Source organism: Capra hircus, chromosome 4 (genome assembly GCF_001704415.2).
Source record: "Capra hircus breed San Clemente chromosome 4, ASM170441v1, whole genome shotgun sequence".
Taxonomy (NCBI): Eukaryota; Metazoa; Chordata; class Mammalia; order Artiodactyla; family Bovidae; genus Capra; species Capra hircus.
The window spans coordinates 100776851-100790384 of NC_030811.1; the positions used below are offsets into that span (position 1 = coordinate 100776851).

General features: G+C 39.5%; 1 protein-coding gene across 1 annotated transcript in view; it reads left to right on the forward strand.

Moving 5' to 3' along the window:
- Positions 1 to 13534, forward strand: part of THSD7A (thrombospondin type 1 domain containing 7A) — a 481774-nt gene that overhangs the window by 202593 nt on the left and 265647 nt on the right. Inside the window, exon 2 of the mRNA XM_013963159.2 lies at positions 1643 to 2474. Within this exon, the coding sequence (XP_013818613.2) occupies positions 1643 to 2474 (832 nt within the window). The remainder of the gene's footprint in view (positions 1 to 1642; positions 2475 to 13534) is intronic.

Genomic DNA, 13534 nt, shown 5'->3' on the forward strand with positions numbered 1-13534 from the left:
TAAGGCCCACCTGACTTCACATTCCAGGATGTCTGGCTCTAGGTTAGTGTGAGTGATCATACCTTTGTAATTATCTGGGTCATGAAGATCTTTTTTGTACAGTTCTTCTGTGAATTCTTGCCACCTCTTCTTAATATCTTCCGCTTCTGTTAGGTCCGTACAATTTCTGTCCTTTATTGAGCCCATCTTTGCATGAAATGTTCCCTTGGTATCTCTGATTTTCTTGAAGAGATCTCTAGTCTTTCCCATTTTGTTGTTTTCCTGTATTTATTTGCATTGATCACTGAGGAAGGCTTTCTTATCTCTCCTTGCTATTCTTTGGAACTCTGCATTCAAATGGGTATATCTTTCCTTTTCTCCTTTGCTTTCGCTTCTCTACTTTTCACAGCTATTTGTAAGGCATCTTCAGACAGCCATTTTGCTTTTTTGCATTTCTTTTCCATGGGGATAATCTTGGTCCCTTTCTCCTGTACAATGTCATGAACCTCCGTCCATAGTTCATCAGTCATTCTCTCTATCAGATCTAGTCCCTTAAATCTATTCTCACTTCCACTGTATAGTCATAAGGAATTTGATTTAGGTCATATATGAATGGTCTAGTCTACATCAAATAGTTCCTCAGATGCCATGGATGGATTTTGAAAATAATGTGATTGTATGATTTTTACATTTCTTTAAAATTCCTAAATAATATAATCTCAATTACATAAATTGATATTTGTCTGTTAAAGCCCTGAGAATCCTGTCTTTAAAAAACAAATGATATATGCAAATATAAGTTGGTTTTAATCTATGATAAGAAGGATTTTAAGGTTAAGAGCCCACATTTCTTATTAAATCCTCTGACTTATATATTCCATAAAATTGCTCCATAATGTCACCACATAGTTCATATTTAAGAAATGAATACATTGATAAAATGCAAAGTAACCCTTTAAGATGCAGAAAATTACAAAAGTCTTTTAGTTAAATTTTTATTTTTTTGTCCATCTGTACATTTTACTGTGAAGATGAGAAAGAAAATTTTTTTTGGTAAACTTAAGGGCAGATTGTGCTATAAAATGAAGAAGATTCTTCACTCCCCAGCTTTGGTCACCAGAAAGAGAACACTTCTGTCAACACATGTGTACAACTAATAGATTCTTGAGGTCATAGGAGGCAGAGCAATGAATGAGGGAGAAGAGAGCACATTGTACAAAATAGTTACTTGCTCAGGAAAAAAAAAGCCTGCAGGGACAGAGTTCTTCACAAGATGTCATTTTCTTTGCCAGTTTGTGAAATGAATGTGATGGATGTAAGGCAAGGGGAACAGGTTTTCACTGTGACTAATTTCTGGTGACCTTTATGAGCAAGGGTTCTCTTCTACCTCACATTAAGACAATTCATAAAATTAAGTTTTCAGTAATCCCAAAAGGACTCAAAGTTAACCTGTCCCAGCAGTTACCTTACATAAATTCTGTGGCACAGTTCACCTTCCGCAAGAATAGAGTTTAGATCATTACTTTCCATCAGCCCTGTAAGGAGACCTACTTTACCACACTTCAGGGAAGTTAACATTCTAGATCTTGAAGTGTCTTTCTGAAACATGAAATAATTTGTGGTTTTCTTCTAGCAGCGCTGTTAACTCTTGTATTTTTTTTAGGTCCGTGGGGCCGATGCATGGGAGACGGATGTGGCCCAGGAGGCATTCAGACCCGAGCTGTGTGGTGTGCACATGTGGAAGGATGGACAACGTTGCATACAAACTGCAAGCCGGCCGAGAGACCCAGTAACCAGCAGAATTGTTTCAAAGTCTGTGACTGGCACAAAGAGTTGTACGACTGGAGGCTGGGGCCGTGGAATCAGTGTCAGCCGGTGATTTCAAAAAGCCTGGAGAAACCCCTGGAGTGCGTTAAGGGAGAGGAAGGCATTCAGGTGCGGGAGATAACGTGCATCGAAAAAGAGAAAGATGTCCCTGCGGAGGATATCATCTGTGAGTACTTCGAGCCCAAGCCGCTCCTGGAGCAGGCCTGCCTCATCCCCTGCCGGCAGGACTGCATCGTGTCCGAGTTTTCCGCCTGGTCTGAATGCTCCAAGACGTGCGGCAGCGGGCTCCAGCACCGGACGCGTCACGTGGTGGCGCCCCCCCAGTTCGGTGGCTCGGGGTGCCCGAACCTGACGGAGTTTCAGGTGTGCCAGTCCGGCCCCTGCGAGGCCGAGGAGCGCATGTACAGCTTGCAGGTGGGGCCCTGGAGCACGTGCTCGATGCCCCACTCGAGACAAGTGAGACAGGCCAGGAGACGGGGGAAGAGTAAAGAGCGGGACAAGGAGCGAGGGAAAGGGGTAAAGGATCCAGAGGCCCGTGAACTGATCAAGAAGAAGAGAAACAGAAACAGGCAGAACCGCCAAGAGAACAAATACTGGGACATCCAGATTGGATACCAGACCAGAGAGGTTATGTGCGTGAACAAGACGGGGAAAGCTGCTGATTTGAGGTAAGGTATCTCTCTGTCAAGACCACGCGTTAGAGAGTATTTAAGACCTGTGGTTGGAAGTCCTGAAATTCATATATGTGTCCATCCAGGGTGAGCCACCCCCAAGGGGGGCATTTTTCATTTTAAAGCACTTAAATGTTTGTGGGTTTCCTGAAGTTATTTTTGGTTTGTTCATACTTAGGCACTCTACCACTAGAGTTCATTTAAATTTTCCTGTCAAAATCTAAAGCTTAAGAGATTCTCTATGAGATGATACTGCTGCTTTAAGTCAGCAATGCTGTTTTCCACCTATAAGAAGGGTGGAAAAAAAAGACTTACATAAAGGGCTGGAATTTAGGAATGTTCAATTCAGGTACTTATTTTAGTGAGACTAAGGCACACTTGCAATTTCTAAGTTCATAGCATTTTCAGAGTTACCCTATAAACAAAATCTAAACCACCACCCAGGGAGCTATTTGTAAGAATAATTCCTTTCACATTTTATAAAATGGAATAACTTTCCCCAGAGAAGAAAAGGGGGAACCAGCAGAAAATAAGGTAAGTAAAAGTTATTTAATCCTGAGTAGCTTAGTTTAGAAAACATGTAATTAATTGGCTGCATTGTCTAGACAGAAATTATTTGTCAAATTATCTCTGGGTAAACAAGTACTGTATTATGAAATACTTTCTCATGTGTGATTTATTTCTTGTGAAAATATTCATTGAGGATTATCTGAAGGATATGAGGTTCTCTGGATATTCTAAATTTTACTCTTGGATAAGCCAGACCATCTGGGAGTGGCTTATCTGAATCATTTGCATAATTGCTTCTTCTGAAATATTTACGAAGCTATGATTTGGAGTGAACTGAAAGAAATTACGGTAACATCACTCAGAATTTTATATCATATTTATTGTAGAAATGACATTGAAAGTGTCATCTCCATCACACAGTCTGTTCTCTTGATTAAAAACACATAAGATAAATTTCACAGAAGTCTCAATCCATGTGCTTCTGGTGAGCATCTGGATCATTTTCCTTATGGCCCCTGGAAATCTTGTAATAGATCACGTTTTCCTGTTTACTTTGGCTCTTGAGAATATAAATAGAACTGTGTGCATGCCTATTATTTACTAACCGCTGCCCCCGCCCCCGCCACTGGCTTCTTTTTCTTCTCATCCTGATTATTTTCCTTCATTCATTCCTGTCTAATGATTTTACTGTCTATGGATTTTGAAAGCTGACTGAAAGCCTTTTTGAAGCAGGATACAATTGCAATAAGTGAGAAAACAGACAACTGATATATCTGCCTAAGACAATTTCTTTCATCATGGTGTTGCTCTGGTTGCTATTTTTAGCATATTGGTACTCCCTTTTTTTACTTACACAGCACAGTTGTATTTTCTTTCAGCCATATAGTAATTTGCTCTTTCTGTCTATTCAGAAGTTGTTTGTCCAACTATTTTTCTGGTCTTGCTAAAGTATACTTCTCTTGCCTTCATAACTCAGGTTCCCTATACCCCCGTGTGTGTGTGTGTGTGTGTGTTCACCTCTGATGCTGTGTCATGTACATTTTCAGTTCAGCCTCTGTTTTTTCTTTTCTGACTGACCTTTTCCTGGTGATTTCCTGATCGCTTTTCCTAAAGTATTAGTTATATTAGTTATTTGGCTCCCACCATTTAACTGAATGAGCCTCCAAGGCAACTTGAGTTTTCACCTGCTGTCACTGGGCTAATATACTATAGACATTTGATTTCATGTTGACTACTGAGTTAAAAGTATAATTAGAATAGTAGCTAGCACTGCATGGAACCTGATATTCCCAACCAGTTATTTGGAAGTAAATAGATTAAAAATCTGTAGATCTGTCAGGTTCTTATTTCATTAGACATATCATATCTATTCCAATAAAATGACAGCTGCATGTATGCTACAACTTACTTAGTTTATACTAGGGTATAAATTAAACTTTATGTTAAAATAAATTGCTTCATAATGTTTCTCTTTTGAAGACATATACAGACCATATGAATATCTCTGGTTAAGAGAGTTAGTTTTAGTAAAGAACAGACAACAATTAGACATTTTGCCTCCATTTTTCTCAAGTATTACACAATATCAGTGAAGCTAATAAAGTGTAAAGAGTAGATAGATAACCAACAAAGAACAAGGCCACAGGTGCAAGACTTGATGATTAAAGTGATTCATTTTATATCAAATTCAGAAACAGTTTTATTATGTAAGAGAATAAAAAGTTATTTAGTAAAGCTAAAAAGACCTATTATAAAACCTAAATAAACTTAGCTAAGTAAATCTAAGAATCTTGGGTAAGCAGTTGATAGTGCAAATAAAAATTTTAGTAGAATTGCTGCTAGAAATTCAAAGCTAAAGAAGATAGATTTGCTTTCTGCTTCAAACAGATTAAAATTAATAAGGATGAAAAAAGGAATGAAAGTACATTTTTTATGACAATAGGAAATAATCACAGTCCCAAACGATAATTGATAGAGAAGATTTGGCCAATGCAGAGAAATTAGATCTAATTGACAGAGGACTTTCCAGGCCCCTATCATGAAAAGGACATCTTTTTTGGGTATTAGTTCTAAAACATCTTGTAGATCTTCATAGAACCGTTCAACTTCAGCTTCTTCAGCATGATTAGTTGTGGCGTAGGCTTGGATTACCATGATATTGCAAAAGTAGGAAGTCAAGAAACACCTGGAGTAACAGGCAAATTTGGCCTTGGAGTATGGAATGAAGCAGGGCAAAGGCTAATAGAGCTTTGCCAAGAGAATGCACTGGTCATAGCAAACACCCTCTTCCAACAACACAAGAGGAGACTCAACAGATGGACATCACAAGATGGTCAACACCATATCAGATTGATTATATTCTTTACAACCAAAGATGGAGAAGCTCTATACAGTCAGCAAAAACAGGACCAGGGGCTGACAGTGGCTCAGATCATGAACTCCTTATTGCCAAATTAAGACCTAAATTGAAAAAAGTAGGGAAAACCACTAGACCATTCAGGTATGACCTAAATCAAATCCCTTGTGATTTTACACTGGAAGTGAGAAATAGATTTAAGGGACTAGATCTGATAGACAGAGTGCCTGATGAAGTATGGATGGAAGTTCGTGACATTGTACAGGAGACAGGGATCAAGACCATCCCCATGAAAAAGAAATGCAAAAAAGCAAAATGGCTGTCTGAGGAGGCATTACAAATAGCTGTGAAAAGAAGAGAAGTGAAAGCAAAGGAGAAAAGGAAAGATATACCCATTTGAATGCAGAGTTCCAAAGAATAGCAAGGAGAGATAAGAAAGCCATCTTCAGCGATCAATGCAAAGAAATAGAGGAAAACAATAGAATGGGAAAGACTAGAGATCTCTTCAAGAAAATTAGAGATACCAAGGGAACATTTCATGCAAAGATGGGCTCGATAAAGGACAGAAATGGTATGGACCAAACAGAAGCGGAAGATATTAAGAAGAGGTGGCAAGAATACACAGAAGTACTGTCCAGAAAAGATCTTCATGACCCAGATAATCACAATGGTGTGATCACTCACCTAGAGCCAGACACCCTGGAATGTGAAGTCCAGCGGGCCTCAGAAAGCATCACTATGAGCAAAGCTAGTGGAGGTGATGGCATTCCAGTGGAGCTATTTGAAATCCTGAAAGATGATGCTGTCAAAGTGCTGCACTCAATATGCCAGCACATTTGGAAAACTCAGCAGTGGCCACAGGACTGGAAAAGGTCCGTTTTCATTCCAATCCCAAAGAAAGGCAATGCCAAAGAATGCTCAAACTACCATGCAGTTGCACTCATCTCACAGGCTAGTAAAGTAATGCTCAAAATTCTCCAAGCCAGGCTTCAGCAGTACGTGAACCGTGAACTTCCTGATGTTCAAGGTGGTTTTAGAAAAGGCAGAGGAACTAGAAATCAAATTGCCAACATCTGCTGGATCATCGAAAAAGGAAGAGAGTTCCAGAAAAACATCTATTTCTGCTTTATTGACTATGCCAAAGCCTTTGACTGTGTGGATCACAATAAACTGTGGAAAATTCTGAGAGAGATGGGAATACCAGACCACCTGACCTGCCTCTTGAGAAATTTGTATGCAGGTCAGGAAGCAACAGTTAGAACTGGACATGGAACAACAGACTGGTTCCAAATAGGAAAAGGAGTACTTCAAGGCTGTATATTGTCACCCTGCTCATTTAACTTCTATGCAGAGTACATCATGAGAAATGCTGGGCTGGAAGAAGCAGAAGCTGGAATCAAGATTGCCGAGAGAAATATCAATAACCTCAGATATGCAGATGACACCACCCTTATGCCAGAAAGTGAAGAGGAACTAGAGAGCCTCTTGATGAAAGTGAAAAAGGAGATTGAAAAAGTTGGCTTAAAGCTCAACATTCAAAAAACTAAGATCATGGCATCTGGTCCCACCACTTCATGGGAAATAGATGGGGAAACAGTGGAAACAATGTCAGACTTTAACTTTTTGGGCTCCAAAATCACTGCAGATGGTGATTGCAGCCATGAAATTAAAAGACGCTTACTCCTTGGAAGGAAAGTTATGACCAACCTAGATAGCATATTGAAAAGCAGAGACATTACTTTGCCACCAAACTCCGTCCAGTCAAGACTATGGCTTTTCCAGTAGTCATGTATGGATGTGAGAGTTGGACTGTGAAGAAAGCTGAGTGCCAAAGAATTGATGCTTTTGAACTGTGGTGTTGGAGAAGACTCTTGAGAGTCCCTTGGACTTCAAGGAGATCCAGTCAGTCCATCCTAAAGGAGATCAATCCTGGGTGTTCGTTGGAAGGACTGATGCTGCAGCTGAAACTCCAGTACTTTGGCCACCTCATGCAAAGAGTTGACTCACTGGAAAAGATCCTGATTCTTGGAGGGATTGGGGACAAGAGGAGAAGGGGATGACAGAGGATGAGATGGCTGGATGGGATCACCAACTCGATGGACATGAGTTTGGGTGGACTGCGGGAGTTGGTGATGGACAGAGAGGCCTAGCATGCTGTGATTCATGGGGTTGGAAAGAGTCAGACACAACTGTGCAACTGAACTGAACTGAACTGGGAGAGGACAATAAGAGGGACGTCATGTTTTTTACATCTTGCATATGCACTTGAAATCTCCAAGAGTAGCTTGAAATTTCTGAGGTGCCAAGTCAATGGCACATCTTACAATGGCATGAACTGTGTTGGTGAAAGGGCTGCTGGGACATCCTTGGGTTCTGCTTGAAAACAGAATGACATAATAGAAGAACTGGAGGAAACTCAGTATGCTATTAGTTTGATGGACTAGGGGATTAAAATTTTGATGACCAGTAGGCAATGGCACCCCCCTCCAGTACTCTTGCCTGGAAAATCCCATGGACGGAGGAGCCTGGTGGGCTGCAGTCCATGGGGTCGCGAAGAGTCGCACACGACTGAGCAACTTCACTTTCCCTTTTCACTTTCAGGCATTGGAGAAGGAAATGGTGACCCACCCCAGTGTTCTTGCCTGCAGAATCCCAGGGATGGCAGAGCCTGGTGGTCTACCATCTATGGGGTCGCACAGAGTCAGACATGACTGAAGCAACTTAGCAGCAGCAGCAGAAGGGAGTTATAAAGCATTACACACACTATGACATAAGGGGCTTTCCTTGTGAACCTGTGATTTCCAGCCAGACTTGAATAGAGTCTTAACCTAGGTAAAGAATTGTTAGGAAAGTATTGACAAACAGCTCTTCAAGAAACCAAACATATTAAAGGAAATACGGTCTTCTGAATCAAAACCAGAGTTTAGTGATCAAAGAAGAGTCAAGAAAATAGAATTTTAAAACTGATTTGTCAGAGCTCAGAAAAGAATTATAAAACAAGAAAGTCAAGTTTATATTGCATACATCAGTAAGTAGAAGATATTCCATGGTACAAGGTGTCAGTGAGATGGGAAACAGTTTTAAGACCATCAAGTAAGCTGCAATTAAAAAAAAAAAAAATGATGGATCTGGAAACAAAAGAGATCCCTATATGAAATACTTGGATTCCTCAAGATAAAACCAGAAAAAAAAATAGATCAGAAAAAAGGGCAGCAAAAGAAGATAAAACCCCCAAAATATAATCGAAGACTTTCCTGAGCTTGAAAGGCTTTAATCCATAGATTGAAATTGCAAAGGGTCAATATTCTGCTAGAGGAGACTGAAATAATGTTCTTGTGGAAGAAGTAATACAGAACTATTTTATGAAGAGAGATAGATAACGAGAAACTAAACCAAAGAGAATAAAACCCAATTCTGAAAGACTAGAAGCATTTCCTTTGTAGTGAAAAATAAGATAAGGCAGCACATTATCTCCACTGCTAACATTGATCTGTTGGTACTAGTCAATGTAGTTGAAAGAGCAAGAAGTGAAAACTGGAAAGCAGGTGGAAATATTAAGATTTTTTTCTAGATGTTTCAGAAAACTCAAAATATTCAACTGAAAAAACAGTATAAACAAAAAAAAATACCTCAATAGGTTGGATGGACACAAAGATAATATCCCCAAATCAATATCTCTCATAGATGCAAACTGCAATTAGCTAAATATGATAGAAACAAAGTACTAGAATATCCCATTTACAATAGTAAGTTCAGTTCTGTAAATAAACCTACTTATAAAATTTCTGCACAGAGTACCAGACTTGGAAAGGTACAAAAGTAGATGTGTGCCTGTCCAGAACATCTAGTAAATATATCAACTATTCCTACAGTGTTACTGTAAAACAAACAAGAGAAAAGTAGAAGCCAGGAAAATTCTGAAAAATCAAAGTAGAGAGCAAAGACTAATGTCACAAGATAATTAAATGCATTTTATTCATTGAATAATAATAACAATTTTATGTTAGTGCATGAACAGTCAGGTCAGAAAACAGTCTAGAAAAAAAGATCCTCAAAACCCTACAACATGGTGAAGGAGCATTTCCAAGCTGGAGGAAAAGATACAATGTAATGTTTGTTTTGTTTGTGGGCAATTGCCGCCCCATGTAAAGAAGAAGTGGAACAGGGCAGAAAAATCCTATCCCCTTTTCAGTTGTATACCAAACAAAGTCCAGATTCATTTAATACTTAAAATGTTGTCTTTTTAAATACTTGAAGAAAGGATGGAATTTTAAAATCTTAAAATAAGGAAGGATGCCTTAGGCCACAGAATCCAGAGGGCGTACAGGAAAAGATTGATCTATTCTTTTTATTAGAATAAAGAAAACTTTGCTTAGGAAAAATTGTTATCAATTAATATCCAAATAGATAAACCAAAAAAAAAATATTTGTGATATGTAAAACTGACACAGAACTAGTTTTCTTAATGGTAAAGAACTCCTACAAATCATTAGGGGAAAAGTCCAAAATCTAGTGTGGAAATCGACAAAAGTTCAAGAGAACAAAAAGACAAACCACACTGAGGACAACATCTGCAAGACACATTTGATAAAGGGCTGCTATCCAAAGTATATGAAGAACTCTTAACACTCAGCAGTAAGAAAACAAATTACTGCATTAAAAAATGCACTGGAAACCTTTAAGAAACACCTCACCAAAGAAGATATACAAATGGCAGATAAGCGTATGAAAGATGCTGTATGTCATGTGTCATCCAGGAGATGCAAGTGAAAGCAGTAATGTGATACCACCACAGACGGATTAGAATGGCCAAAGCCCAACACATGGACACAACCAAAAGCCGGTGAAGATGTGCGGCAACAGGAACTTTCCTACATTGCTGGCAGGAATACAGAGTGGCACAGCCATGTTGGAAGACAGATTGGCAGTTTCTTACAAAACTAAGTCTACTCTTACCAAATGATTATGCTTCTTGGTATTTACCCAAAGGAACTGAAAACATATGTCTACACAGAAATCTACACATGGATGTGTATAACAGCTTTATTCATAATTAGCAAAATCTGCAGGCATCCAAGATGTCCTTCAGTAGGTGAATGGCTAAAGAAACTGTGTTACAGTCAGACGACAGAGTATTTTTCAGTGCTTAAAAAGAAATACACTATCAAGCCTTGAAAACACATGGAGGAAACTTAAATGCATATATTACTTTGTGAAAGAAGCCAATCTGAAGAGGCTGCATAGTGTATGTTTCCAACCATGTGGCATCCTGGAAATAGCAAAACTACAGAGACAATAAAGAGATCAGTGTTGCAGGGGTTAGATGGAAGGGTAGGGTATATAGGCAGGTCACAGAGAATTTTTAGGGCAATAAAACTACTCATTGGTATCATGTAATCCTGTGATGACTGACAAATGTCCAAACCCATCGAATGTACAACACCAAGAGTGAGCCATAATATAAACTACAGGTTGTGGGTGATAATGATGTCTCAAGTAGGTTCATCAGTACCACTGTGATGGGGGATGATGATAATGGGTGAGGGTATGCATGTGTCGAGGCAGAGGGTATATGGCAACCCTTTGTGTTTTTCACTCAGTTTTACTGTGAACTTAAAACTGCTCTTAAAATCATGTCTATTAAATTCAGCAGAGGACAGGATCAGGTCAGAGAAAATATGCTAATCCTCAATCATAATTAAGAAGTATAAAACATTGTTCCATCTCATTTTCACCTGTCAGATTAGCAAATAAAAATGTTTGGTAGTGTATCAGGAATTATAGCCTCCAGGTTTGGTGATTCATTAAAAGGACTCACAGGAATCAGCATATAACTGCATTCGTGGGTAAGATTTATTACAGTGAAAGGATACAGAGCAAAATTAGCCAAGGAAAATGTGCATGCAGAGAAGGTGAGAGGAAACCAGAGGCAAGCTTCCAGGGTCCACTCTCTGAGGAGTTTCAGCCTGTGCCCCTCCAGCACAGAACTGCAACAACACGGGCAAGGTGGTGTCCCCTGGGGACGCTCACTAGAGACTCAGGGCCCCCAAGTTTTAATTGGAGTTGATCACATAGGCGCTCTCTACCTAGCATGTACAAAACTTGCAAACTCCCAGAGGGAAAACAGTGTTCTCCATAAATCAAATTGTAGACAAACAAATTAGTCACTGAGAGCCACTTTATAATTTAGAGCAGTTTTATCATTTAGAGGAAATTTGATATCAGTGTAGGGAACTGCTTACAAGTTAAGTTACCAGATGCCCGCTAATGGCCAGTCCTGCAAACAAGGCCTTTGTTTGGATAGAAGCCTGAGACTTGCTGTTGTATCACCAGTAGTATTTAATTAGGGAAAGAAACCCTCTTATACACTGTTGGTGGGGGAAAAAATTGGTAAAAAGTATCTGAAAATAATTTATAAAATGTGTCAAAATTTAAAATACATGTTCCCTTTGGCAGCGATTTTATTTCTAGAATTTAAAAAAAAAATGCGTCTGTGTGTAAATATATGTATAACTCATTATACCATGATTTGTTACAGAAAAACAATCTAAAACCCACCAGTAAAGGGCTACTTAAATCATGGTGCTTCCACATGTAGAGGGTTTCCAAGGTGGCATCTGTGGTAAAGAACCCGCTTGCAAATGCAAGAGACACAGGAGATACGGGTTCGATCTGCTGGGTTGGAAAGGTCCCTTGGAGGAGGGCACCACAATCTACTCCAGTCCTCTTGCCTGGAGAATCCCCTGGACAGAGGAGCCTGGTGGGCTATACCCCGTAGGGTCTCAAAGAGTCAAACATGGCTAAAGCAACTTAGCAGGAATGCCTCATACGGAATGCCATTGCCGTTATTACCAAGTGAGGTTATGTATCTCAACGCAGACTGCTATAACAAAGTATCATAGACTAGGTGCCTTATGAATAACAGAAAAGATTTTTTTCTCACAGTTCTGGAGGCTGAGAAGTCCAGGATCAAAGCATCAGCAAATCTGGTGTATGATGAGTCCTCTTCCTGTGTGCAGGTTCCTGACTTCTCACTGTATCTCCTCATGGCAGAATCGGGGAGAGAGCTCTCTCTAGGGTTCCTTTATGAGGGCACTAATGCCATTCATGAGAGCTCCATCTTCATGATTATCTCCCAAGGTGCCAACTCATACAATCACATGGAGGGTTAAGGTTTTCATCATCTGAATTTTAGGGGGACACAAGCATTCGGTCCATTGCAGTATGTGACTTCTCTTTAAACTTAAATAAGAGAGTAAGGGGTTAGGGTTTTAATTTCCTGCCTTGAAATTAGCCAGAAACACCAATAAAAGAAATAATCACTTTTATTTATAATATTAAATAAAAGGAAGTTGAAAAAATATCCGCATGAAAATTCTAGATGTAAAGGAAGGAGGAATCTAGGACTTAGAGGTGGGTAGGAGATTCCTTTAATTAGAACCCCATCCAGGAAGATCCGCTCAAGAATATTTTCCTCTGGAGTATCTCAGTCCTGCTAGGTGGGCATGGCCCGTCCACAGAGGAGAGGGGGAAAGTCCTTTAGGAGCCAATTCCACATCCATGTACCACAGGCGAAGAGTAACCCTAACCCCTCATCTCCTGGCTGAGTTAAGTTGTCAAAAGTTAAGTGGAGAAGAAGGGGGTATAGGAGGCAGACATTTCTAGATTGTTGCAAGCATAGTGTTAAAGCTCTTAAGATTTAAGCCTTGGCTGTAGGTCACGCTCACCTCTGGAAATCTTTTAGCTGTCCCAGTTCACCAGTTCCTGGGTCTGCATTTCAAAGGCATATATTTCGGGAAGAACTATGAAATCTTCTATGTGTAATACAAAGCATTTAGTCAAAGTGGGACCTACTTTTGAAAATATCTTCCATCTGAGCATGGCTTGTTTCATTGTGTTGTCCAACAAAGGCGATTGGTTGCAAGTATAAATCCAATAGAAGCAATGCGAAGAAGTGTGGGAAATTCAGCCCAGTAAATTCCTGAGGAAATAAGATTTAGGGTTTAAAACAAATTTCTGTTGGCTAAGCCAAGAAAAAGTAGATTTATCAAGCTTCTAGATAACTCCATATATCAGACATTTTAGGCACAAATATAGAGGATTTAAAAAAAAAAAACTCAATCCATAAATATAGTCAACTCATTTCTGACAAAGCAGCAGCAGCAAAAGCAATACACTGGAGTAAGGATAG